General features: G+C 42.8%; 1 protein-coding gene across 3 annotated transcripts in view; it reads right to left on the bottom strand.

Annotated features, from left to right (window-relative positions):
* Positions 1 to 26,016, bottom strand: part of ANKRD16 (ankyrin repeat domain 16) — a 36,825-nt gene continuing 10,809 nt past the window's right edge. The window contains exons 3-7 of one of the 3 annotated variants that reach the window (XM_089676898.1): positions 25,802 to 25,844; positions 16,233 to 16,341; positions 11,467 to 11,628; positions 6,705 to 6,783; positions 1 to 2,465 (exon numbers count right to left, since the gene is read on the bottom strand). In XM_089676898.1, the coding sequence (XP_089533024.1) occupies positions 2,290 to 2,465; positions 6,705 to 6,783; positions 11,467 to 11,628; positions 16,233 to 16,341; positions 25,802 to 25,844 (569 nt within the window). In that variant the 3' untranslated portion in view covers positions 1 to 2,289. The remainder of the gene's footprint in view (positions 2,466 to 6,704; positions 6,784 to 11,466; positions 11,629 to 16,232; positions 16,342 to 25,801; positions 25,845 to 26,016) is intronic. The other 2 variants (XM_089676899.1, XM_089676900.1) reach the window with 2 other exon arrangements.

The raw sequence follows: 26,016 nt of genomic DNA on the forward strand, positions 1-26,016 counted from the left end.
TTGTGACTTTAATCTAACTTTACTGCATATGTGTTCTGGGTCAATGATTTATAAAGTACTAGAACAAAAAAAAAACTCGGCTTCTATCCGACACATTATGATTTGTTCTGTGAGAGGCACCTGACTTACTTTGCTTCTGTCGTATATCCCCCTACACTGACTAAATAGAACTTTTCCCAGAGGTACACATTTTTTCCCATTAAAGCTGGACTAAATACATCAATTTTATGGTATCCAGATACAGGTATATTCAAACTATGCCATAAATGATAACGGTCACAGTTGCTTGTACTCTTCACATGGGCAGCACCATGGCAGCTACAGATCAAACAGAGGCTAAGGTGGCAGTTTCACTGGCTGTAAAGGATAGGAGAGTTTAGTTCTGCCTTAAAGTGGTTGTAAATTTCAGACATGAAATAAGAATAAATCAAATCCCCGTATAGTGTGTACTTATCTCAATCCAGAGCACTAAGTATAATTTCTGTCTGCTGCCTTGTTCTTCTGCTATCAGCATGAGTCACATCTGTTTGGTTTCCTGACACCAAGAGAAACAAAGTGATGGGAGGGAGCTACAGCACACAGCCTGTAATTGACAGCCTCATCTCTGTTCCTGCGTGCTGTATGAAGGAGTAGTGCCCCTTTCCTCCAATCAGCTCTCAGAGATCTCCTCACGTGCTCTGCAGAGCGTAACTTTCACTTCCCGCCCCCTGCTTTCTGAAAGCTCAGACAAGCTGTATAAAGTCTGTACTTTAAATGGCTGTAGAGCAGACAGGGATGCAGATAAACAGGTACACCTTACGTAGGAAGAGTTGTTTCATCTCTGTGTATCACCTGAGCCTAGACACTTCACTGGGTATATGTAAGGGTTTACAACAGCAATGGGCAAACTACGGCCCGCGGGCCGCATACGGCCCGGCGGACATTTTAATCCGGCCCGCGGAGCTAGGCTCCCGCTAGGCTCCTCTCACAGTCCGCCCTGAAGACCGGTGTAGCATGAAAATCTGTCTCCTATGAGGATCTGTCCCCCTCGACGTATCTGCGCATGTGCTGGAGATCGCCGATCGGCTGCTAATGCCTGAAACTGGCACATGCGCAGATACGTCGAGGGGGACAGATCCTCATAGGAGACAGATTTTCATGCTACACCGGAGAGGCGCGGGAACACGGCGAGAGGAACGCGCGGAGCAAAGGTAAGTGAATTGACACAGGGGGACTTGGGGACTTAATATGGGGAATGAATTACTATGGGGGGGATGAATTACTATATGGGGGATGAATTAATATGGGGAATGAATTACTATGGGGGGGATGAATTACTATAGGGGGGATGAATTACTATAGGGGGGATGAATTACTATACGGGGGATGAATTACTATACGGGGGATGAATTACTATGGGGGGTGAATTACTATGAGGGATGAATTACTATATGGGGGATGAATTACTATATGGGGGATGAATTACTATATGGGGGATCAATTACTATGGGGGATGAATTACTATATGGGGGATTAATTACTATGCTTACTATGGGGGAATATTACTATACTTACTATGGATGACACATACACATCATTCATCTACTCTTGGTCCGGCCCCCGGGTCCAATATATGAACCCATTGCGGCCCTCAAGTCAAAAAGTTTGCCCACCCCTGGTTTACAACCACTTTAAATGATCCTGTCATCACAGGGTCAATCTTAGCCAAGAGGACACCTGCAAAAGAAGTGTTTATACTTACCTTTCTAGTAGCCAGGGGCGGACTGACCATTTAAGCACTCGGGCACTGCCCGAGGGCCTGGGGTCAGTAGGGGGCCCCATGAGATGCCCCTGGCACCTTTCACTGGCTGTTTCATAGGCTTTTTTGGGTGTGGGCCAGGACACAGGGGCCCCACGATCCCCTATTGCCCGGGGCCCCATGAGCTGTCAGTCCACCCCTGCTGGTAGTAGTCTTTGATTTGAAAGGCTACTCTGTTTGCTACTCAAGTAATTTACACAAACATAAAATATTTGCTCCCTCTGTGGCCACCGTGGTTCCTCCTGCCTCCTCATACATCATGTGGGAGGAAGCATGGCCCCCAGCAGGGGAAGCAAGTATACAACTCATCTGATAGTCCAATACTTGCAGCAGCTGGGGAGAGGAGATGTGGCAGCTTTTCGATACACCAGCAAAAAGTACTGTATGTAAAATCTTCTTTTAAGATAACAACTGCATGGTAATGATCCCCCACCTATTGTCAGTAACTAGAAGCACTCTAGCAAAGACAGCCAATCAGTATATCTTTATCGTTAATAAATTCCTTTTTGCAACGTGTCTTTAAAATATGCAAAGATATTCTTGACTGTGGGTTTCTTCGCATGTTGCTCTGCAAACATTCCATGGGAGTCTGCTGTGTCCTTTAGTCCAGATTTCAAAAGAAAGTGAACACATTCTGCATGCTGGCCACAAGCCGCCATGTGAAGAGCTGTGGAAAGAACAACTTGTATGAGAGATAATGTTACCTAGGTAATTAAAGGGAATGTATTGTCTTTTTTTTTTTTTTTTTTTTAAAGCTAAAAAAAACTGAAAACAGCTTGATGTGGATAATTGTATCTGTGTGGTAAGAACCTTATTCTTTGTGGAATTTGCAGGTGTAATATGAATATCGGAAAAGCCCTATTTGCTCTTTACATATGTAGGCTCTGCTATCTGCTTAGCAATGTCCTGGGGTGTTGCCTCCCAGATCTGGACCAGGGCATCACTAAGCATCTGGACAGTCTGAGGTGCAACCTGGCAGCGTCAGATGGACCGAAACATGATATCCCAGGAGGTGTTCTATTGGATTTAGGTCTGGCGAGTGTGTGGGGGCAATTCAATGGTATCAATTCCTCCATCCTCTAGGAACTGCTTGCATACTCTCGCCACATGAGGCCGGCCATTGTCGTGCACCAGGAGGAACCCAGGACCCACTGCACCAGTGTAGGGTCTGACAATGGGTCCCTCCATGGATATGCCTCCCCAGACCATTACTGACCCACCACCAAAATATACACGCACGCACGCACGCACGCACGCACGCAAAAGTATTTAGTCAGCCACCAATTGTACAAGTTCTCCCACTTAAAAAGATGAGAGAGGCCTGTAATTGGCATCATAGGTAGACCTCAACTATGAGAGACAAAATGAGAAAAAAAATCCAGACAATCACATTGGCTGATTTGGAAAGAATTTATTTGCAAATTATGGTGGAAAATAAGAACCGTATTTTTCGCTCCATAAGACGCACTTTTTTCCCCCCAAAAAAGGGAGGAAAATGTCAGTGCGTCTTATGGAGCAGCCGGTCCGGTATTTCCACCGCCGCCGTGTCAAAATAACGGGCCGGCCGCTCAGCTCTGCAGTGGGACATTACCTGTTCCTCTATCCAGCGCCGCGCTGTCTTCCTGGTTTCTGTAGTGTGCGTGACAGCCGGGTGCCAAGTGCGCATGCGCAAGAAGCGGTGCTCTTTGTGAATGGTAAGGCGGTACCTGGGACACATGACAGATCCGAGAAGCCGCCGGACCAATCACAAAGCGCAGCGCTTCTCGCTCATGTGCACTGGGCACCCGGCTGTCCGCCGAACGCCCACACTACAGAAGCCAGGTAGACAGCGCGCGGCTGGATAGAGGAACAGGTAAGATCAAAGAACAACTCCGCGGCAGTGGGAGCGGGTACCTGTCAAATTCAGGTACCCGCTCCCCCTCCCTCCCCAAAGGTCAGCAGTCATCTCCTGTACTCTCCACAGTCTCTGGTCATCTCCTGTACTGTGTCCGCAGTCTCTGGTCATCTCCTGTACTGTGTCCGCAGACTCTGGTCATCTCCTGTACTGTGTCCGCAGTCTCTGGTCAACTCCTGTACTGTCCGCAGTCTCTGGTCATCTCCTGTACTGTTTCCGCAGTCTCTGGTCATCTCCTGTACTGTGTCCGCAGTCTCTGGTCATCTCCTGTACTGTGTCCGCAGTCTCTGGTCATCTCCTGTACTGTGTCCGCAGTCTATGGTCATCTCCTGTACTGTGTCCGCAGTCTCTGGTCATCTCCTGTACTGTGTCCGCAGTCTCTGGTCATCTCCTGTACTGTGTTTGCAGTCTCTGGTCATCTCCTGTACTGTGTCCGCAGACTCTGGTCATCTCCTGTACTATGTCCGCAGTCTCTGGTCAACTCCTGTACTGTCCGCAGTCTCTGGTCATCTCCTGTACTGTTTCCGCAGTCTCTGGTCATCTCCTGTACTGTGTCCGCAGTCTCTGGTCATCTCCTGTACTGTGTCCGCAGTCTCTGGTCATCTCCTGTACTGTGTCCGCAGTCTCTGGTCATCTCCTGTACTGTGTCCGCAGTCTCTGGTCATCTCCTGTACTGTGTCCGCAGTCTCTGGTCATCTCCTGTACTGTGTCCGCAGTCTCTGGTCATCTCCTGTACTGTGTCCGCAGTCTCTGGTCATCTCCTGTACTGTGTTCGCAGTCTCTGGTCATCTCCTGTACTGTGTTCGCAGTCTCTGGTCATCTCCTGTACTGTGTTCGCAGTCTCTGGTCATCTCCTGTACTGTGTTCGCAGTCTCTGGTCATCTCCTGTACTGTGTCCGCAGTCTCTGGTCATCTCTTCTACTATGTCCGCAGTCTCTGGTCATCTCCTGTACTATGTCCGCAGTCTCTGGTCATCTCCTGTACTGTCCGAAGTCTCTGGTCATCTCCTGTACTGTCCGAAGTCTCTGGTCATCTCCTGTACTATGTCTGCAGTCTCTGGTCATCTCCTGTACTATGTCTGCAGTCTCTGGTCATCTCCTGTACTATGTCTGCAGTCTCTGGTCATCTCCTGTACTATGTCTGCAGTCTCTGGTCATCTCCTGTACTATGTCTGCAGTCTCTGGTCATCTCCTGTACTGTCCGCAGTCTCTGGTCATCCCTGTGCTGTCCGCAGTCTCTGGTCATCCCTGTGCTGTCCGCAGTCTCTGGTCATCTCCTGTACTGTGTCCGCAGTCTCTGGTCATGTCCTGTACTGTGTCTGCAGTCCATTAGTTCAGAAATTTTTTTTCCTGTTTTCTGCCTCTAAAACCTAGGTGCGTCTTATGGTCAGGTGCGTCTTATGGAGCGAAAAATACGGTATTTGGTCACCTACAAACAAGCAAGATTTCTGGCTCTCACAGACCTGTACCTTCTTCTTTAAGAGGCTCCTCTGTCCTGCACTCATTACCTGTATCAATGGCACCTGTTTGAACTTGTTATCAGTATAAAAGACACCTGTCCACAACCTCTCATAGTTGAGGTCTACCTATGATGCCAATTACAGGCCTCTCTCATATTTTTAAGTGGGAGAACTTGCACAATTGGTGGCTGACTAAATACTTTTTTGCCCCACTGTACACACACACACACACACACACACAATTTTTTTTTTTTTTTGTATGGAAAGGGTAGAATCTGTACAAATCACTGCCATAGGACAGCATGGTGTCTAAATACAGCCCTGAAGAGATTCAACAGCTTGGCCTAATATTTATTGATGAAGGTTTTTAAATAAATATAATTTCAGACAATTTATAAGTACGTATTGCCAGACTCATCAGAGATGGGCACCACAATCCCTCTAAAAATAAACAAATAAGAAAAAACCCACCATATTTTGGACTTTGAAGATGCCAAAATGTACAGGTGAAACTCAAAAAATTAGAATATCGTGCAAAAGTTCATTTATTCCAGTAATGCAACTGAAAAGGTGAAACTAATATATGAGATAGACTCATTACATGCTGGGACACTTTGAGCCTAGAATATTGCACCTTTTCACAATATTCTAATTTTCTGAGATTGTGGATTTGGGGTTTTCATGAGCTGTAAGCCATAATCATCACAATTGTGACAAATCACAGCTTGAACTATCTTGCTTTGCATGTAATGAGTCTATCTCGTATATTAGTTTCACCTTTTAAGTTGCATTACTGAAATAAATGAACTTTTGCACCACATTCTAATTTTTCGAGTTTCACCTGCATTTATATATACACCACTGTTGCAACCACATATACAGTAAATCAATGATAACAATTCCATAAATGTGTATAAATTCATATAGAACATTAAAAATACCACATGATCTAGCCAAACATGGCTTCCTTTGCGAGTTTAAATATATTCCACAATAAAAGAAATATTTGTTTCACAGTATTTCGTAGACCTTCCCACCCTACCGTCGACTGTTCATATTCTTTAATATATTCAAACCACATAGTTTGCAGGATTCTAGAGTATAATGGCTGGCAGGAGGGATTGTAGCAATTTATATGTGGGGCCTCACACTAATCCTACACCTATCATATCTTTTCACAGTTTTGAGGGGCCTCAGCCTCAGGAAAGTGTTGCGGTTCTAATGGCATCCAGTAAGCTCTTGCTGGCCCTTGAAAATCCGGGGAGGAGGGTGTAAATCTTGAACCAGGCCACACCCATATCCGCAGCAGGTCTCCAAGGTGAACAGCCTCTGGCATGTTAGAACAATGTAGGTAAAGGATGTTAGCAAGTCAGATCTTTAATTTATGGAATTTATGGAATTTTTAACAGTGGTGTATATGAAAATATATGTTCGTTTTTCAAAGTCCCATATATTGTTGTTTTTTTTCATCATTATTTGTTTATCATGTCAGACAATACTAGTACTGTAAGGTGGGGATATATTTAAAGTGGGCAGATTAATACAATTCTTACCTGACCTCCCTTTGGAATCTAGGTAGTTCAGGTCAGCACCAAGGGACAGCAGAGTAGAGAGACAGTTGACATGTCCTTCCTGAAAATACAGATACAAAGTTTGTAAAACTTCCATAACCAACATTTATCTGCTATTTATCTGGTTTGCAGATCAATACATTAGGAGAAATCCAAGATAGCAACATCAGTTATTCATCATTAAATACACTAAACCTTATTACTTTGGTACAGAAGCTTCTACAAATAGGTATGCCTTTTAGAGGCAGAAGAAATGACCATTTCTCAGTTTTAATGTGGCAAAGCTGTTATTCTACTGGACGTTCAAACTAGATGAAAAGAATTACGAAACACATAGACAGTACCTCTGATTCTCTCCCTCCTCCCAGCCGTGAATGGAGTTGCAAGCTTTTTGAGAGGAGCAAATACAATTTTATGTTGTTGCCCGCTCCCACTTCCATAATCCCCGCCTAGGCGAGAATAACGTTGCTCATTCTGCTCCCCTCCCTGCCTGCAGCCTCCTGAGACACATCACACTTCCCAGGAAGCTGCAAGACCAGTTACAATCAACTCCCAAGAATAGCATAAAACAGAACTGAATAGAATAGAAAATAAAGGAATAGAATAAAAAATAGATTAGAACAGAAGATTAAAGAAGAGAATAGAATAAAATAGGAAGAATATAGCGGTTTTCCACATTTTGAATAGAACAGCTGTTCTGTACTATGAATTCAGATCAATTCAATATTTTTTTTATTCAAATTTGATTTGAATACTTCAAATCCACTGGAAATTCTAATTTCAAATAGAATAGAAAATAAATAGCAGTCTTCTGAAATTCAAATTTTGAAAAGAATAGAATAGACTAGATTAGAATAGAACAGCCGTTTTCAACCAGGGTGCCTAGAGGTCTCTTCAGGAGTGCCTTGGCAAAAATGTCCAATAATTGCCAAAAACTTGTATGCAAGCCAGTGGGTGGAACAAGCCTGCCTTTTAGTTACACAAAGCCACAGGTTTTCAATGTGCACCATTACGACTTTCTAGCCGCTGGCGTCTTGACAACCAATGACATCATCAGTTGATAGGGAGGATGCCTGCACATCATCCTTGTGTGAACCTCCCCTGCCCCTCTCCATCAGTGCTGGGGTCACATAAGCTCAGTGATGGAGAAGAGAAACACTGAAATACTAGTCAGTACCAGTGTGCAAAAGTGTATTTCCTTTGGAAGAATAAATTACCTCTAACGTTGGGTGTCCTACATGTGTGGTTGTTGCTGCATTATAAAAAAAACTATTAGAATAGTTTTTTACATTTTAGAATGGGGTGCCTCAAGGCTGTACAAAATTTAAAAGGGTGCCTCGCGACTGTCCATGATTTTAGAGCGTGCATTGACTGAAAAAAGGTTGGGAAACACTGGAATAGAGTAGAAAAGAATAGAAAGAATATAGCCGTCTTCAAACATTTGAATAGAATAGAACCAGCCAAAAAATTTTAATCTAGTTGAAAACGAAACAAAACTAAACAAATTTTGTTATAAATGCAACAAAATGATATTCGTAATTTACGTAATGAATCGATTTGAAAGAAAACATTTTTTCATTCTGCACAACTATTTGTAACTGCTTACAAAAATAGAGTGTGCTGCTTTTTCTGCACCGCAAACGGGCAAAAATGCACATAAACACATGTAAACACACTGCAACACATTGCAGTGCACACAGAAGCCCAAGGAAAGGAAAAAGAAGGAAGTGACTTCACAGGACAAATAAAAGGTGCACAATAGATGTGTAGTTTCTAGTGTGAATGGGCCCTAAGTAAAAACAAAAAAGTTGATGTTTAATGCGTCCTATGTTCAGTGCTTACTTACCTGCCATATCCCATATGAAACATCTACTGGGATACTATATCACTTTCCTCTACATGGTTTGTTTGATATAAAAAAATTTTAAAATCTTTTCTTGTCACCAGAATCATGTATATTTACCGTGTGTGTATATATATATGTATGTATGTATGTATGTATGTATGTATGTATGTATGTATGTATGTATGTATATATATATATATATATATATATATATAATATAAAACTTTTTTTTTTTAATTGCTCAATAAGAGTTAAATAAGCAGGCTGGAGTAAGAGAGGTAATAAAGAAATCTGCTCTGCTGAATAAGTGTGTCACCTGCTAGGCTGTGCAAAGTTCAAAAATATGTACAAATCACATGTGACTATAGAAAATTTACATTTTTTTGGCAGATACATCTGGACATATACATTATGGGAGAGATTTACTAAAACTGGAACATGCAAAATCTGGTGCAGATCTGCACAGAAATCAGCTTTACCCCTGGTCCACACTAGCCTGCATACTGTGGGCCGGTTGCAAATCTCATCGATTCCCGCACCTGTAACCATAGGCAGCTGCATCTCGTTTCTCTTGTGAGAAGCATGGGGGTGCCATTCGTTCTGAATGGCACCCCTGCGCATCTCATCCCGTAGAGCAGTGGTTCTCAACCTTTCTAATGCCGCGACCCCTTAATACAGTTCCTCATGTTGTGGTGACCCCCAACCATAAAATTATTTTCGTTGCTACTTCATAACTGTAATTTTGCTGTGGGAGGACTAGCGCCCCATCACTGATGTCAGTGGGATGAATAGTGTCCCATCGTTGGTATCAGTGGGAGGAATAGTGCCCCATCATTGGTGTCAGTGGGAGGAATAGTGTCCCATCATTGGTGTCAGTGGGAGGAATAGTGTCCCATCATTGGTGTCAGTGGGAGGAATAGTGTCCCATCATTGGTGTCAGTGGGAGGAATAGTGCCCCATCATTGGTGTCAGTGGGAGGAATAGTGTCCCATCATTGGTGTCAGTGGGAGGAATAGTGTCCCATCATTGGTGTCAGTGGGAGGAATAGTGCCCCATCATTGGTGTCAGTGGAAGGAATAGTGCCCCATCGTTGGTATCAGTGGGAGGAATAGTGCCCCATCATTGGTATCAGTGGGAGGAATATTGCCCCATCATTGGCATCAGTGGGAGGAATAGTGTCCCATCATTGGCATCAGTGGGAGGAATAGTGTCCCATCATTGGTATCAGTGGGAGGAATAGTGTCCCATCATTGGTATCAGTGGGAGGAATAGTGCCCCATCATTGGTATCAGTGGGAGGAATAGTGCCCCATCATTGGTATCAGTGGGAGGAATAGTACCACATCATTGGTATCAGTGGGAGGAATAGTGCCCCATCATTGGTATCAGTGGAAGGAATAGTGCCCCATCATTGGTGTCAGTGGGAGGAATAGTGCCCCATCATTGGTATCAGTGGGAGGAATAGTGCTCCATCATTGGTGTCAGTGGGGGGAAGAGTGCTCCATCATTGGTGTCAGTGGGAGGAATAGTGCCCCATCATTGGTGTCAGTGGGAGGAATAGTGCCCCATCATTGGTGTCAGTGGGGGGAATAGTGCCCCATCATTGGCATCAGTGGGAGGAATAGTGTACAATCATTGGCATCAGTGGGAGGAATAGTGCCCAATCATTGGCGTCAGTGGGAGGAATAGTGCCCCATCATTGATGTCAGTGTGGTGGAGGGGGGAATAGTGCCCCATCATTGGGGTCAGGGGGGGAATAGTGACCCATCATTGGTGTCAGTGGGGGGGGGGGGGGGGGAATAGTGTCCCATCGTTGGTGTCGGTGGGGGGAGGAATAGTGCCCCATTCTTGGTGTCAGTGTGGGGAGGAATAGTGCCCCATCGTTGGTGTCAGTGGGGGGAGAAATAGTACCCCATCGTTGGTGTCAGTGGGGGGAGAAATAGTGCCCCATTGTTGGTATTAGTGACACAAATGATGGGGCACTATCCCTCCCACTGACACCAATGATACTTACCTTGCTGACCCCTGCTCCAGCCTGGGCTCGCTCTCTCCCTCTCCCATCTACAGCCTGCATACCTGGCTGCAGCAGCAAAATTTGCACTTACCTGTCAGCTGTCTTCCTTCTCTGGCCTCTCTCTTCACTCGCTCCTGCAGCTCCCTCGATCTTCTTTGATCTACGCGCGCTGCCGCTCGGCTCCTCCTCTCCAAGCTCCACCTCCTCGCCGGTGATTGGCCGCCTGTGTGCCTCTCCTGAGCTACAGTTCCGGTGGCCAATCAGCGGCGAGGAGGCGGAGCTGTTGAGTGATCCCGGAGGTGTGGCCAGGTTACAGGGGCAGCATATCATCCCGCCCACAGATCACCTGAGACAGGAGCGGTGTCTTGGTTCCTAAGACCATCGGAAATATGTGTTTTCCGATGGTCTTAGGCGACCCCTGTGAAATGGTCGTTCGACCCCCAAAGGGGTCGCGACCCCCAGGTTGAGAACCGCTGCCGTAGAGCAATCGTGGATGCAGGTATCGCATGGTCAACAAAAAAAAACCCTACGATTTCCGTGTGGATGCGCTTTGGAAAAAGTGCATTTTCCTGGTATGGAACGCAGGCACAGCAGCCCATTCAAATCAATGGGCACCCGTGTCCGCACTTGGGTGAACCGGGCCTCCAGGTTTTATTGTCAAGGCCTAACTGAACAAGCTGAACTTAGAACCTGATTGGCTACCATGCACAGCTGCACCAGATTGGGAGTGCTCCAGTTTTAGTACCCCCCCCCCATTTATTTTAAATATGTATTTACCCATTTGATGTGTGTTTTATTTTGAAATATAACTGGTAAGTAGACCTTCAATTTTTGTTTCCAAATTTTAGTTATGCCTTATTAAAGATAGAAGACTGTACACCTGACCTTAGCAGCATAGTGTAGTGGGCTCAGCTGGATTGACGTTGCTCTTTCATTTACATTCACACCAAGACTAGACACCAGGTAACGGAGGGATTGGTCTTGTCCCGTAACTGCAGCTAGATGCAAGGCTTGGGCTCCCATCTTATCCATAGCTGTGAAGCAGACCTGGCATTACGATATAAATCACAACACTGCAAATTACCTATATTTGCTCTACACAGCGTTGACATTGTACAATCACCAACATTTAGGAAAATGAAAGAAAGTTTTGGTAATGTCCAAAACTATTCTTGCTTTGATTTTCCCCAAAATTCATGTGAGAAATAAGCAGACTTAAATCCAACCTAGATCTAGTCAGTTTATTCATAGAAGATATATGAATGCAAGGAACCTAACTATAACCTTTTTTAAAATGTAAATTTTTGTATAAAAAGATAAATAATAAAAACAAAAACTATTTATACACCTTTGCATAAAGATAGATGCCTGCTCACCAGCAATATGTAAAAGGCCTTCAAGTGTGAGGTCCCCTTGTTATGTATATGCCCACCAGTGTTGCCAACTATCAATATCTTTACTCTCAGCCATTAAAAAAAAAACGGCACTTTTCTCCTGCCAGTAAATATCAGTGACAGAAGAAGGTTGCCACTTACAAGTATGGCTGTGCCGCATTGCTCGGGACTGCACATGCACAGTTCTGGTCTGTATCTGTCCAAAACCATCCTAATGCCTTCTACAGTGTGTTCCCCCCCTCGCCCTCACCATCTGAGTGCCTGCTGCAGTGCCCCCCACCCCCACCCTGACCATCTGAGTACCTGCTACAGTATGTCCTCCCCAGCAGGAGGCGGGACTGGCATAGGAGGTGCCTGAGTGTCATGTGATATCATGGCGCAAGGGAGTCAAACAGAACAACCGGAGCCTCGTGTGTGGATAAGAGCAAGGCAAGCCAGGAGTGGGACTGTCAGTGCTGTTTGGACTGGAATGGACTGAAGGAACCACCTGGCATGGAGAAAGACGGTCACTGTGACTCAAGAGGGGATGTGTCATGTCGGTGAGGCGTCACCATCATCTGTGCTGATGAGGAGCCTTTGAGAAGGCTGACTGGGGCGTAATGTGTCAGATGGGCAGTGACCTCAACAAGCTTAGACGCCATTTTGGAAAGTCGAGTATGCCAATAGCCTGTTACGTGCCTCTTTACACTATTTAACATGTGAGTAGAATTGTAGCTTTCTTATGGAAATAAACTAGCGGTCTGCACTATTGGATGTCTCTTTGCTTCCTTTTCATATATCTATTCCTGGGAGATCGGTAATGACCAGGTAAATGCTGAAGAGGATCATGGTCTCAAATATAAAAGGTGTATGGGACTCTTACATTGGACTACACGTTTTTTCTTTTTTACACTTTAACACCTTCCCTCCCGGCCTATAGCAGATTGACGGCCGGGCGGGACACTCCTCCTTGTGACTAGGCGTCATATGACGTCCAGTCAAAACGAGCCGCTCACGCAGCCGTGGGGCACGCAGCAGCACAATTGGTCACCGGCTGTGTCCACGGGACACAGCCGATGACATATCATTACACCGGCCCATTGCCAGTGTCATGTGACCGCTGTGACTAATCAAAGCAGATCACATGTCAATTGTATACAATGGATGGCTCCCTGTCATGCCATACATTGTATACAATTATGTTGTTAGATGTGACTGGTCAAAGCAGTCACATTATACAGACAGGGCAATCACAGCCCATCTGTATCATGTGATCAGCTTTTCCCAATCACAGCTAATCGCAACAAAAGACTGAATGGATCAGTTTCATTCAGTAACAATGATTGCAAATATCAATGAAATACATTGGTATTAGCAATCATAATGTGTTAAAAAGAAAAAAAAAATCCTGATCACTTTCCCAGAGTAGTTCAATATTACTATGGTAACATTGTATTTCTTTGGTCACAGTGTGTTGACAAAAAAATAGTAAAGAAAGAAAAAAAAAGTAATAAAAACAAATAGCAAAATGTGAAAAAAATACAAATTAAATTATTTTTTTTTTTTTTTACATACTGTCACCAGTCAGTGTCTTTGATCACCGCCACACCAGTTATATACCGTAATAACACTGTACTGGACTGGTGACGATATGTAAAAAAAAAATGTAAAACAAAATTGTGGATTTTTCTTTTTTAACTTCTACATTTTCCAAGAGGTGATTGTAGCCGTATTAGTGCATTTGCGACAGCAACAATTGAGTACTGTCTGTGATACTTTTTTTATTTGCACTAACATACAATTTTGAGGACAAGCTTTCGGGGAATGTCCCCTTCCTCAGGTCTAAGCAGTACTGAAACAACAGTTTAGCAGAATGTTGGAAGAGATGTAGGGGATGGGAAAAAAAAAAAAAAACAGAGATAAGATACAGCAAAAGCAAAGTCTGGGGGGGGGGGGGATGACAACACTAGCAGAGCAGAGGCAGTCATGCTTGAGCTGACAGTCATAAAACTGTTGGATAATGACTGAGGAACCCCATGTCCAAATTCATCTCCTGTGCGAAATAGAACCATCATTCCCAGTTCAAACGTTTTTCCTTCCTGAATGGACCCGAAACCTCCTTTAAGAACTAAAACATTGAGGTCTTCCATAATGTGGTCTGGTTGTGCGAAATGGTGTCCCACAGGTGTGCAAAGGTCATCTTCCCTATGTTCCCTGATGTATGTCTGTGCAAATTCATCCCTGCCCGCAACCTCTGTCCTGTTTCGCCAACACAAGATCCTCCGCTACATTTTCTGCACTGGACAAGGCACACAACACCACCAGAGGTACAGCCGCATGAGCCGGAGATATTGAAGATCCCTTTTGAGTGTTTGACACTTTTTGATGGATTGATTTGGTTGCACAGTTTGCAGCATTTCTTATTGCAGGGTTTGCTTCCATTATTTGTGACATCATAACCAGAAGGAAGTTTCCTACTGATTAGTTTATTTCTGAGGTTGGGGGGTTGTCTGAAAGCCAGTATTGGTGGTTGATGGAATATTTCTTTCAGAGTTCCATCCTCTGTTATGATGGGTTGTAAATCTTTGATTATTTTTCTTATTCCTTCTAGTGCTGGGTTGCATGCGGTTACCAGAGGCACACGGTTGCCTGTTTTCCTCTCCCCGTACTGAAGTAGATTTTCTCCTCGGGCTCCCAAGGCCGTGTCCATGCTGGTGCCGATAGCCCTGTCCCTGCAACCCTTCCCATGGAAGGCGTCTGCTAGTGTCCCGAGATGTCCATCTCTGCCTCCTGGACCAGAACACATTCGGTGGCATCCAATGGCTCGACATAAACAGTTTTATGACTGTCAGCTCAAGCATGACTGCTTCTGCTAGTGTTGTCTCCCCCCCCCCCCCCCGACTTTGCTTTTGCTGTATCTTATCTCTGTTTTGTTTTTGTTTTTTTCCCATCCCCTACATCTCTTCCAACGTTCTGCTAAATCTTTGTTTCAGTACTGCTTAGACCTGAAGAAGGGGACATTCCCCTAAAGCTTGTCCTCAAAATTGTATGTTAGTGCAAATAAAAACAGTATCACGGACAGTACTCAATTGTTACTACATTTTCCAAAAAATTGTAACAAAAAATTACAACCTCCAAAAAATCACCATGCCTTTTACTAAATACCTTGTCTGTCCATTTAACAAAAATGGGTGATTTGGGGGGGTATCTGTACTATCCTGGCCTTTTCGGACCTCAAGAAATGAGATGGGCAGTCGGTACATCAGGATTGATCGATTGTCAGATATATATACACCTTGGTTTGTAGACTCTATAACTTTCCTACAGACTAAATAATATACACTAATTTGGGGTATTTTCACCAAAGAAATGTAGCAGAATACATTTTGACCTAAATTTATGTAGAAATGTTATTTATTTGCAAAATTTGTTAACAGAAACAAAGAAAAATGCGTTTTTTCCCCAAGTTTCAGGGTTATTTTGTTTTATTTAGCAAAAAATAAAAAAAAAAAATCAGTGGTGATTAAATACCACCAAAAGAAAGCTCTATTTGTGTAAAAAAAATCAAAGTTTCATATGGGTACAGTGTTGCATGACCAAGCAATTATCATTCAGAGTGCCACAGCACTGAAAACTGAAATTGACCTGGGCAGGAAGGGGGTAAAATGGCCCGGTATAGAAGTGGTTAAGCGTTGAAGCATACAGGCTTATAACTACATTGCAAAGGGTACAACATGCTGCTGGCCCTTTCATTATGGAGTTACCACCTGGTATTCCTCTTTTTCTGACAATAAAGAGGATCACTAGATCCCAATAAGATTGCAATAGAAAATGAGAGAGCTGCTAGAAGAATTAGATTAGATTATGAGAGCTCTAATTTTTTGAATAGTCATTCAATTCCTACCCTACAAAATGTTACCAATCAGATAACAAAAAACATTTGGTTCATTCAGCCATTGTAAAAAAAACAAAAAAAACAACAAACATTTGCACCTTTTCCACTGTATTCGCTTTTTATAGGCTACCTCTGTTATACAGTATATATTGTTTAATATGTTTAGTAAGCATCTATTCTAGACAGATTGCTGAAATAACCCCTTTAAAATACAACTCAAACTAAAGAGACCCTGGCACATTGCATGAAAAAAAGAAAATGATGAAAAGGAAAACACTACTAAGTAAGCATTTAATATATGTGATTTTGCTGTGCTTTTACCTGCAATTTTAAATTGTCAACAGTCTATTTAAGGGTAATGTTATTTGCCTAATAAGTGGTACCTTTTTTTTTTCTAAGAGGAGTTGGGCAATATGCAGATGGCCATTCTGGATAGCATCCATGAATGGGGTCACACCACAGCTGTCCTTGCAATCAGGGTTATAACCGCATCTGTAACAGATCAAAAGAAAAGCTCATATAAGTTCAGGTTTAGATATAACATCTCAAGTGCCTGCTACCTACCCCCCTAATGTATTCAATAAACACTACCACCCTTTCCCACACCTATCCACGTGCCTACTTACCTCTCTCTGACAGTGGTTGCTACCTGCAGTGTTTACAACCTCCATTCATAAATCATCTTGGCCACTGCCCACACCTTCATTGCAACTTCTCATAGGCTTGAGGAACTCTTACTGCATTAGTAAGGGTACAGCCTATAACGGTCTATAGAAAGTTTATGCACATACATGGCCAGCACAGAGAAGATCTCTAAATGGAGTATTTAAACACCATGGGAGGTGGTTTGTGTCAGAGAAAGGTAAGTGAACACACGGGTGGGGGTAGGGTTGGTTTATAGTAAATAAGGTAGGTAAGAAGTGGAGGCTGGGGACTTTTTATCTAAACCAGAACTGATCCCTTACATTTAAGCAATAACAGGTTTAAAATAGGTTTACTTTACATTAAACTACACGTGAAAGTCCACTCAAAAACTGCATGTTACTTATAGGTGACTTATGGTATGTAAACCCTTGAATTCTTCTTCCTGATGTCTATGTCTCCTGTAGACCTGACAGGCAGCCCAGTGGGCAACTCAACAAGCCTGCAAGGCAGGTTGATGACACTGCTGTTTAATCCAAGGCAGTGGGTTATAATGGTCAACCTACAAAAAGAAGTGCTGTAATAACAGGATCTGTAGGTAAGAAACATTGCAATAGATCAACCTTTCTCAGCCAGGGTGCCTTGAGGTTTCTTCAGGGGTGCCTTGGCAAAAGGTTTAAAACTACCTAAAACTTGTATGCAAGCCAGCAGGTGATCAAGCCTGCCTTTTTATTACACAAAGCCATAGGTTTTCATTGTGCACCGTTACGACCTTCTAGCTACCGGCGTCCTGACAACAAATGACATCATCAGTTGATAAGGAGGAGGTCAGCTTCCTGCACAGCATCCTAGTTTGACCCTCCCTGCCATTCTACATCAGTGCTGGGGTCACATTAGCTCAGTGATGGAGAAAAACTGCGGGAGAAGAGAAACACTGGAATACTACTTAGTGTGCAAAAGTGCATTTGCTTTGGAAGAATAAATCACCTGTAATTTTGGGTGTCCTACATTTGTGGATGTTGCTCCATTATATAAAACTATTAGAATAGTTTTTCACATTTTAGAATGCGGTGCCCTTTTAAACTTATGGACAGTCTGGAGGCACCCCATTTTAGAATGGGGTGCCTCGGGACTGTCCATAATTTTAAAGGGTGCCTCGGGACTGTCCATAATTTTAAAGGGTGCCTCGGGACTGTCCATAATTTTAAAGGGTGCCTCGGGACTGTCCATAATTTTAAAGGGTACCTTGGCTGAAAAAAAGGTTTGAAAACACTGCAATAGATGAAGAAAACGTATTTGGTAAAAAAAAGCATATACAGTGAAGTATGGTGTCAAACATACTGAAAATTAGATTTTTGGGCTTACATACATTTTAAATGATATATTTATTATTATTATTATTATACAGGATTTATATAGCGCCAACAGTTTGCTCAGCGCTTTACAATATATCGGGAGACAATACAGCAACAATGCAGTTCAATACAAGAGGGTTAGGAGGGCCTGATCCTGGGAGCTTACAATCTAAGAGTATATTTAAATGAATGATTTTAATAATAATTAAGTAGAGAAAATGTAAAGCTAAACTCTGCAATGCTCACCTCTCTGCCAGCGATTTGATGTCTGCAAGCTTCAGCTCCAGTGCTGACATCTTCATTTGGTTTTCTTCCAGGTTTGGCATCATCAGCCATCTTGACTGGCCAGCCCGGAATGACATAACTCCCATGAATGTGCATGGTTGTCAATTTGCCCTGACACTAAGGCATGCCAATATTGTACACATGCGCAGCTCTATGGATAGCCAGGGGAGGCTGCAGTATATCCTCCAATCTGAAGGTGGCACTGTGCCATTTCTTCAGTCTGAAAGGAGCCTACTATAATTGTCTTCTGCTATGAGCTCCAAACAGCCATCTTGGGAAGGATAGCAACTCTATTAGATGACAAAGTCCTGTGATATTTGGGCAGCCATCTTGAAAAAGCATTCTATAACTACTAAGATCCTGCATCATTCCTTGTGCCCGCAGTGTGGGAGAAAGATAGAGAGTGAGAGCACAATTAGGGAGAGGTACCTGTTGAGGAAGGCAAGATTAGGTTTCCCTTTGCAGGGTGTCTCCTCTATCAGCTTCCAGGAGTCTCCCACTTGCAGCCAGATATCCATAGGGACATTGGAGGATCACAGTGTGAACAAGCCATAACCTCCTCCTATGGAAGTGTTTCTCCATCATTCTGTGGTATGTGAATGGCTGCTATTGCTTAATATTACTATTGGAAAGTGCCTTGTGGATAAACAGTGCCCTCTTGTGCCTGGAGAAGTGTATGACCTGCAACATATGTGGTGCCATTATTTCTGTAAACAGTTAATTTCTACAATGTAGACAAAATTTAAGTATTCAGGCCTGGTTAGGCCTACCTACAAGTGCAATAGAAGTAATGATAATCAGCGCAAATACTGAACCAAAGTCCGAAAAGTCTAGTAGTATTTAGAAATAGTCTGGGTGACTTGGATAAGGGGGGGTCCGTGTGGCACTAAGGGCAAGCTCCATGCAGTACTGTAGCAGACTCTGTGTAGTGAGGAGAGAAGGAGAAGCGCATCTAAGTACAGCAGACCACTTTAATATATAATAAAAAGTAGGAACACTCACATGGTAGTAGAGTGATAAAAGCATGTAGGGTATTGTGGTGTAGAAACACCATGTGGAACGGCTGTCACTGGTGCCTATATCATCCGCATCTCAATGGTAGGAAGCGTGGTTCAGGAGGGGAATCCCCTGCTTGAGAAAGAAGCGCGCTTTTGCCACTAGAAGCCAGCTCATGCTCCAAAATGCGTCGCATTGCATCTTGATCACTGACGACATCACGCCTATGCCGACATTGCGGTTCAGCGTGCGTTCCAGCTGCCATCTTTAGGAGTACATGCATACCAGCCGGCTCCACATCGGCCTACCTCCTGAACCACACTCCCTACCATTGAGACGTGGACGATACAGGCACCAGTGACAGCCGTTCCACATGGTGTTTCTACACCACAATACCCTACATGCTTTTATTACTCTACTACCATGTGAGTGTTCCTACTTTTTATTATATATTAAAGTGGTCTGTTGCACTTAGAGGTGCTTCTTCTTCTCTCCTTACTACCTACAAGTGCACATTCAAAGAAGTTTGCGAACAGGAATGTAAGAAACTTATTGTAGAAAAGACAGTATTTCTCTTTTATTTATTACAGGTACTTGTATAGCGCCGTCAATTTATGTAGCTCTTTACATATATACTGACAATCACATCAGTCCCTAACCCTCAAGGGGTGTACAGTCTAAGGACTCTAACTCACATCCATGCATACACAAACCAGGGCAAAATATAGACAGGAGCCAATTAACCTTCTGCAATAAAAAAAAAAAAAAATCATCCTGTTCATAATTTTTTATACTTTAGGGAACAATTTGCTTAAAAGGGTTAGTTCACATTCACATCACCTTTCCAAATTCCTATATATTTCAGCTTCACTACTATATTAAAATAACAGTCATCAGGTTTTAAAAAAGTTGCTCTTTCAAAACCTGCACATGTGCAGCGCTCTCTGTTGCAGCAGTATCTAAGAGAGATAGCGCAATCTGCACATGCACAGGGTTTAGGTGAGCCAGAGCGCTCATTCCTGCGCTGATGCGGCCAGGTGTTCAATGGCCAGCAGGGGTAGGTTGCTCACTCTAGAGGTTTTGTGGACCTGTGTAACTGTAAACTGGTAACCTGTAAACGCTTCTAAAGCGTCACCTATGGATATTTTCAGGTACTGTAGTTTGGCACCATTCCACTGGCATACGCAATTTTAAAGCGCGACAGGTTTTGTCAGGAATGGACTCACCACTGGTGGTGCTGTGGCTCACTTGCTCTGTGGGCTGCAGTACCAGCTCCTACCAGAGGGTGCTTTCAGCAGCCAGGGTCTCACTCCTGCAATCAAGCCATCACCTGAGGCTGACTGCAGGAGGTCTATTTAAGCAGGACCAGACCTGCAATCAGTGCCTTGGTGTTTGTTTCCCATGAGCCCCTGTACCTGGTATCCTGTGTTCCTGCATATCTGCCCATCTGATTTGTTGCTGACCCTGCTTTGATCCGGACCTCTGCTGACTTCTCCTGCCCTGATCCCTGGCCTGTCTGACTTCTCTTTGGATACCCTCATTGGATCTGATCTCCTGTTACTGACCCGGCGAGTGACCCGACTATTCTGTGCCTGCTGCCTTGTACCGCGCTGTCCCCACCGTTACCGACCTGGCCTGTCTGACTACTCTTCTGCTCAGCCATCCATCCGTCCTGCACGGACCCATCCGCCTCTTCACGTCAGGCTCTCCTCCAGAATATACCTCTAGCAGATCCCTCTACCACGGGTGGGTGTACTCAGGGGCCGCGACCTGGTCTCTGTCTGCTCCAAGTCCATCCCCACCATCAGGGGCGCTGGTGAACAAGCAAACTGAGACTTAGACTCCGCACTCTGGGGAATCCTATTCCGTGGGTTGCTAGAGGTACCGCCAGGCGGTGCATTACAGACCCATACGGCCTGCCTGACCATTCCACCTCTCCAGCCCTGACTACGCCTGTGTTCCCACACATTTCTGGTCATACCCGGATCCCTGACAGATTTGGTATCTATTTATTTAGCACAACATCATCTTTTGCACTAAAATTCATTAAAGTGTATTTTTTCCAAAAAAATCTGCATTTGAAAAAGCACTGCACAAATATCACATGAAATAAAATATGCAACACCCACTGTAAACTATTGTGACACTTCTAATATTTTAGTATCCTTTTTAGGCGGTTATGTAAATTGTTCAAGTGCCAGGCTGATTTAAAACAAAGTGTGACTTTTATTTAGACCACACTTGGCAACAACCTAAAATGGATACAAAAGATAAGATCGCAGTTTAGTGTCGTAAAAACAAAAATATAAGAAATAAAAGCAGTACCTATAGAAATGTAGTAAGCTTTAGAAAAATATTGAACTTCTTGCCTGCTGTATTGCAAAGTAGTAAAATTAGATATCTTTCTAGGCTAAGACAGAAAAGGTAACAGCTGTTGTCAGTTTTATGAATGTCTGTGTCAGACTGTCACGTGAATCTGTTCTTATATACTTTTCAAAGAATCAATGCAGACATCCCACTATATAGTTATTTCCTAATTCAGTCTGAGCCAAAAGCATAATAGCCACATTAGTAAGTGTTCTAAACATATGTATGGTTCTTAGCGGACGTTATCCAAAAAATACTTTGATTGACAGAAACATATATTACTGCTATATTAGACTGCTATATGATCTTTCCATACTAAAGGATCACATAACTACATTCTTCTTAAAACTGGTTCAACCTTCAGTTAAGGACAGAAAACACATAAATGTACAGAAATAATCAACTAGAAGAATCCTTTCACACGGGTGTTCTGTTTTCCAAGAAAAAAACGGATCAGTTCACATCAGTTTTTCATCAGTTCACATCCGGTTTTTTACATTCTTTATCAATGCAAAAATGGATTGTATGTCTGTTTACATCCGTTTAGGGTTTTTTTTACGGGTTTTCTTCCGTGCAAAAAAATTGATGTTAACAGATGCGGACATTAAAACGGATGTAAACAGTAGTGGTGCACGGAATGGAAAATTCTGGTGCCGAAACCGAAACCTCAGGATACACTTGGCAGGAAACCGAAACCGTCATGGGACGGTTTTTAAAAATTAACATATATTTAAAAAAAAAAAAAAATACTTTAATGATTTTTTAAAAAAAACAGTTTACATATGTGGGCGTGGCCTACATATGCGTTCACCACTATGTGCGACCACGGGTGGGAGGGGGGCACTTTAAACTTTTTTTTTTAATTTTTTTCTTTACACGGTCCCTTTAAAAAGAATTTTTAATCACTTTTTTTGCTATCACAAGGAATGCATGCATCCCCTGTGATAAAAATAATTAATCAATAAGACCCCATATTTCTCTTCTACAATGTAAAGCATTAGATCAAAAAAAGCATTGATCTAGTGCTTTAAAGAAAAACATTAAAATGGCCTTGTTTACAGGGCACCGGAACCGAAAGTGACATCGCTCCGGCTCTCAAAAGGGCATAGAGATGAGTGGAGGCCATCTTTCCTTCACTTATCTCTATGCCCAATGCCGGGATCGTTCGGTGGTCTCTCAGGTAAGGTTGAGAACTACTGAGCATAGGCGGGAGGCGGCGGCGGCAGCAGCAGCGTTATTTTCGGCATCTATAGCGGTGCTTATATGGGTGTTTTCGGCCACCGAAATTTCAGTGCACCACTAATAAATAGATGATCCGTTTACATCAGCTAGTCCAGCGGACAGATGAAAAAATGGACATACGGAACGCCTATGTGAAAGAGGCCTAATTGAAAATATACTATCACACTATTCCTAACAAATTAATTAACTAACTATATTAAATAACAGACTAACGGCATTTAGATTACAAATGATTCTCATGATAAAAGATATTTTCTTATCGCTTGTTTAACTCTTTACTGCATTCCAGTGTATATTTTAGTCTGGGAAGCAACTGACCTACTGACCTCTCTACAGAAGTTTCTGGCACACTTGAACCCCTGCTTACAGAGCCCATTTACACGGTTCATTTTAAACTGACTTACACGGAGTTTCAAAATACAGACTTTGGAGAATCAGAATTATTATAGAACACAGACGTCTGTTATAAGCTAAATTAATTAATAATTCTTCAACCACAATTTTATTCTCTAGGGCCTATGCTTAAAAAAATATATATAATATTTGGGAATTTTAATTAGTTTTCTATGAAAAAAAATGTTTTTTTACATGTAGGAGAGGAATGTTAGAATTGGCCCGGACTGAAAGTAATTAACCACCTCCCGTCCGGCCGTTGTATATAAACGGCTGGACGGTGGCAGTGCAGGGTCGGGTGGCCGTTTATAAACGGCCTCCCCGCACTCTGCTTGTGCGCACTCCCTGGGAGTGTGCAGCACCGCGATCCGTTGCCCACTGTGTCCTCCGGACACAGTGAAACACTGATCGTCGGAGGTCCCGATCATGTGATCACTGATTGGCCAATCAGTGATCACATGCAAAGTAGTAAGCAAGATGTCACTTGTGACATCATTGCTTACTACGTGTGAAATCTGTGAATGATCACAGAGGTCACATGGTACAAGGCTATTCACAACAGCCTTGTACCATGTGACAAGCTGTTACCAATCACAGCTCACTCAGTACTTGTCAATAGCTGCAAGAATGCAGACAGAGAGAAAGAGAAATTATTGCTTTTACATCCTATATGGGTGTAAAAGCAATCAGTGTAAAAAAAAAAAATCTTCATCACCCCCCACAAGTAGTACTAGTACTGCTAGGGTGACAGTATGTAAAAAAAATAAATAAATCAATAATAATATAAAAAAAAAAATAAAATAAAAATGTTAAATTTTTTTTAAAAAATTATAATAATTTTTGGTTATAAACTAATTTGGCTTATTTTGTTTTTTACCGAAAAGATAACGGAATAGATTTTGGCCAAGATTATGAAATATTATTTATTTGCAAAATTTTATAAGAAAAACACTTTTTTTCAAAATGTTTGGACTTTTTCATTTACATAGCAAAAAAAAAATAAAAAAAAAAAAAATCGCAGCAGTGAATAAATACCACCAAAATAAAGTTTTATCTGTCTCAAAAAAATGGTAAAAAATTCATATGGGTACAGTGTTGCATGACCGCGCAATTGTCATTCAAAGTGTGATAGCGCTGAAAATTGCCCTGGACAGGAAGGGGGTAAAAGTGTCTGGACAGGAAGTGATTAACTCTTTTTATGTTTTGAAGTCATTCACCAACTTTTTTAGCATAACCGTAGACTCTGACACCGTTTTTCGGTTTGCAGTCTCTGACAACTTGTTGTCACATTACATTCACTGAACATTATGTACAGCGTTTGGGTGATGTCAGGAGCCGCACTGCACCACCATTACTCTAGGCCTTGGGAGCTAGAAATAAAAAGTCCCCTGAAGTCCAATACAACTGAACATTTGGAATACAATATGTGTTAATACTTGGCTCTCTGCTTTGTGCTTAAAGAAGAACTCCTTTTTAGAAAGTGCTCACTCCTCATCCTCCTCCTCATACCCGTTTTTTTTCCTCTGTGCCTTGAATACATGGACACATTTTTTCCTAATGTCTTCTGGTATTCTCCCTTTCTCCCTACAGCAGTAGTGGGCAGTTTCCAAAACTGCAGAAAACAGCGTTGACCTTAGAGAATTGGTGCAGCTCTCTGCAGTATTGTATTGAGAGCCTGTCAGGAATGGACTCGCCAATGGTAATGGGACTCACCTGCCTTGTGGGCTGTAGTACCAAGGCTGGCCAGCGGGTGCTCTCAGCAGCCAGAATCTCACTCCTGCAATCAGGCCATCACCTGAGGCTGATTGCAGGAGGTGTATTTAAGCAGGACCAGGCCTGTGATCAGTGCCTTGGTGTATGTTTCCCATAAGCCCCTGTACCTGCATCCTGTCTGCTTCCTTCCTGATCCTGCCTCTGAACAAACTCTGTCTGTCCTGACCTCGGCTATTCCTGACCACTCTTCCGCTCGCTCCTGGTACCCTGTTTGCCCGTTAGTTACCAACCCAGCCCGCCTGACTACGTTGTGCTCCATATACATATATATATATATATATATATATATATATATATATATATATATCAGTTTAGGTTTGGGTTTGTTTCACCTTGTTGTATGTATTTGTGTTAGTTTTGGGTTTGGTTTGTTGCACTGCGTTTATGTTTGTGTTGTCCTTAATAAATTATCTTGTTTACAAGCTATACCTGAAGTCTGTGTTTCCCTGTGTCGGTCCACGCACCTCTGGTCATTCCCGGAGCCCTGACAGAGCCCAGGCTGATATAACCAATGACCTAGGCTCACAGAAAGTGGATGAAATGGTGATAGCCACCATTCAAACCCCAAAGAGGACCTGACATGGGTCAGCATTTCTGAGGAGGACTACTTTAATTTGCTACTTGGCCTTGGAAGAAAGAATGCAGTATCAGTTTCAGCTCAGGCAGTTGACAGAACAGGGAGTGTCAAACCTCAAAATACACTCTTACATCTGACTCTAAGCTCTAAGTCATCCTCATAAAAAGTAAAGCTCAATAAGGGGCAAAAATAAATCCTTCCTAATTTGAGGGTATTTATTCAGATTTGTACACAAGCCAACACAGCCATTGTTTAAATTGAAACATATTCTAAAACAATTTAAATTGATTTAATATTGTGTGATATTAATGTACAAAATTACCTCTCTAGAAGGATCTTCACCACATCAAAGCAGCCATGCATTGCTAAATTAAAAAAAAAAAAAGAGAACAGTATTCACATACAAAAGTATTATGTGTGTCTAAGTGCCTGTGTGTATGTATGGATGTATATTGCTTGAGAAAGGTGGGCTGTTGTACAATAAAAACTTTTTTCAGCTTTCCTTTTGTTAACCACTTGCCCTCCAGATGATTTACC

This window comes from Staurois parvus, unplaced genomic scaffold, assembly GCF_062004578.1.
Source record: "Staurois parvus isolate SC_StPar_1 unplaced genomic scaffold, SC_StPar_1.0 ptg000175l, whole genome shotgun sequence".
Lineage (NCBI taxonomy): Eukaryota > Metazoa > Chordata > Amphibia > Anura > Ranidae > Staurois > Staurois parvus.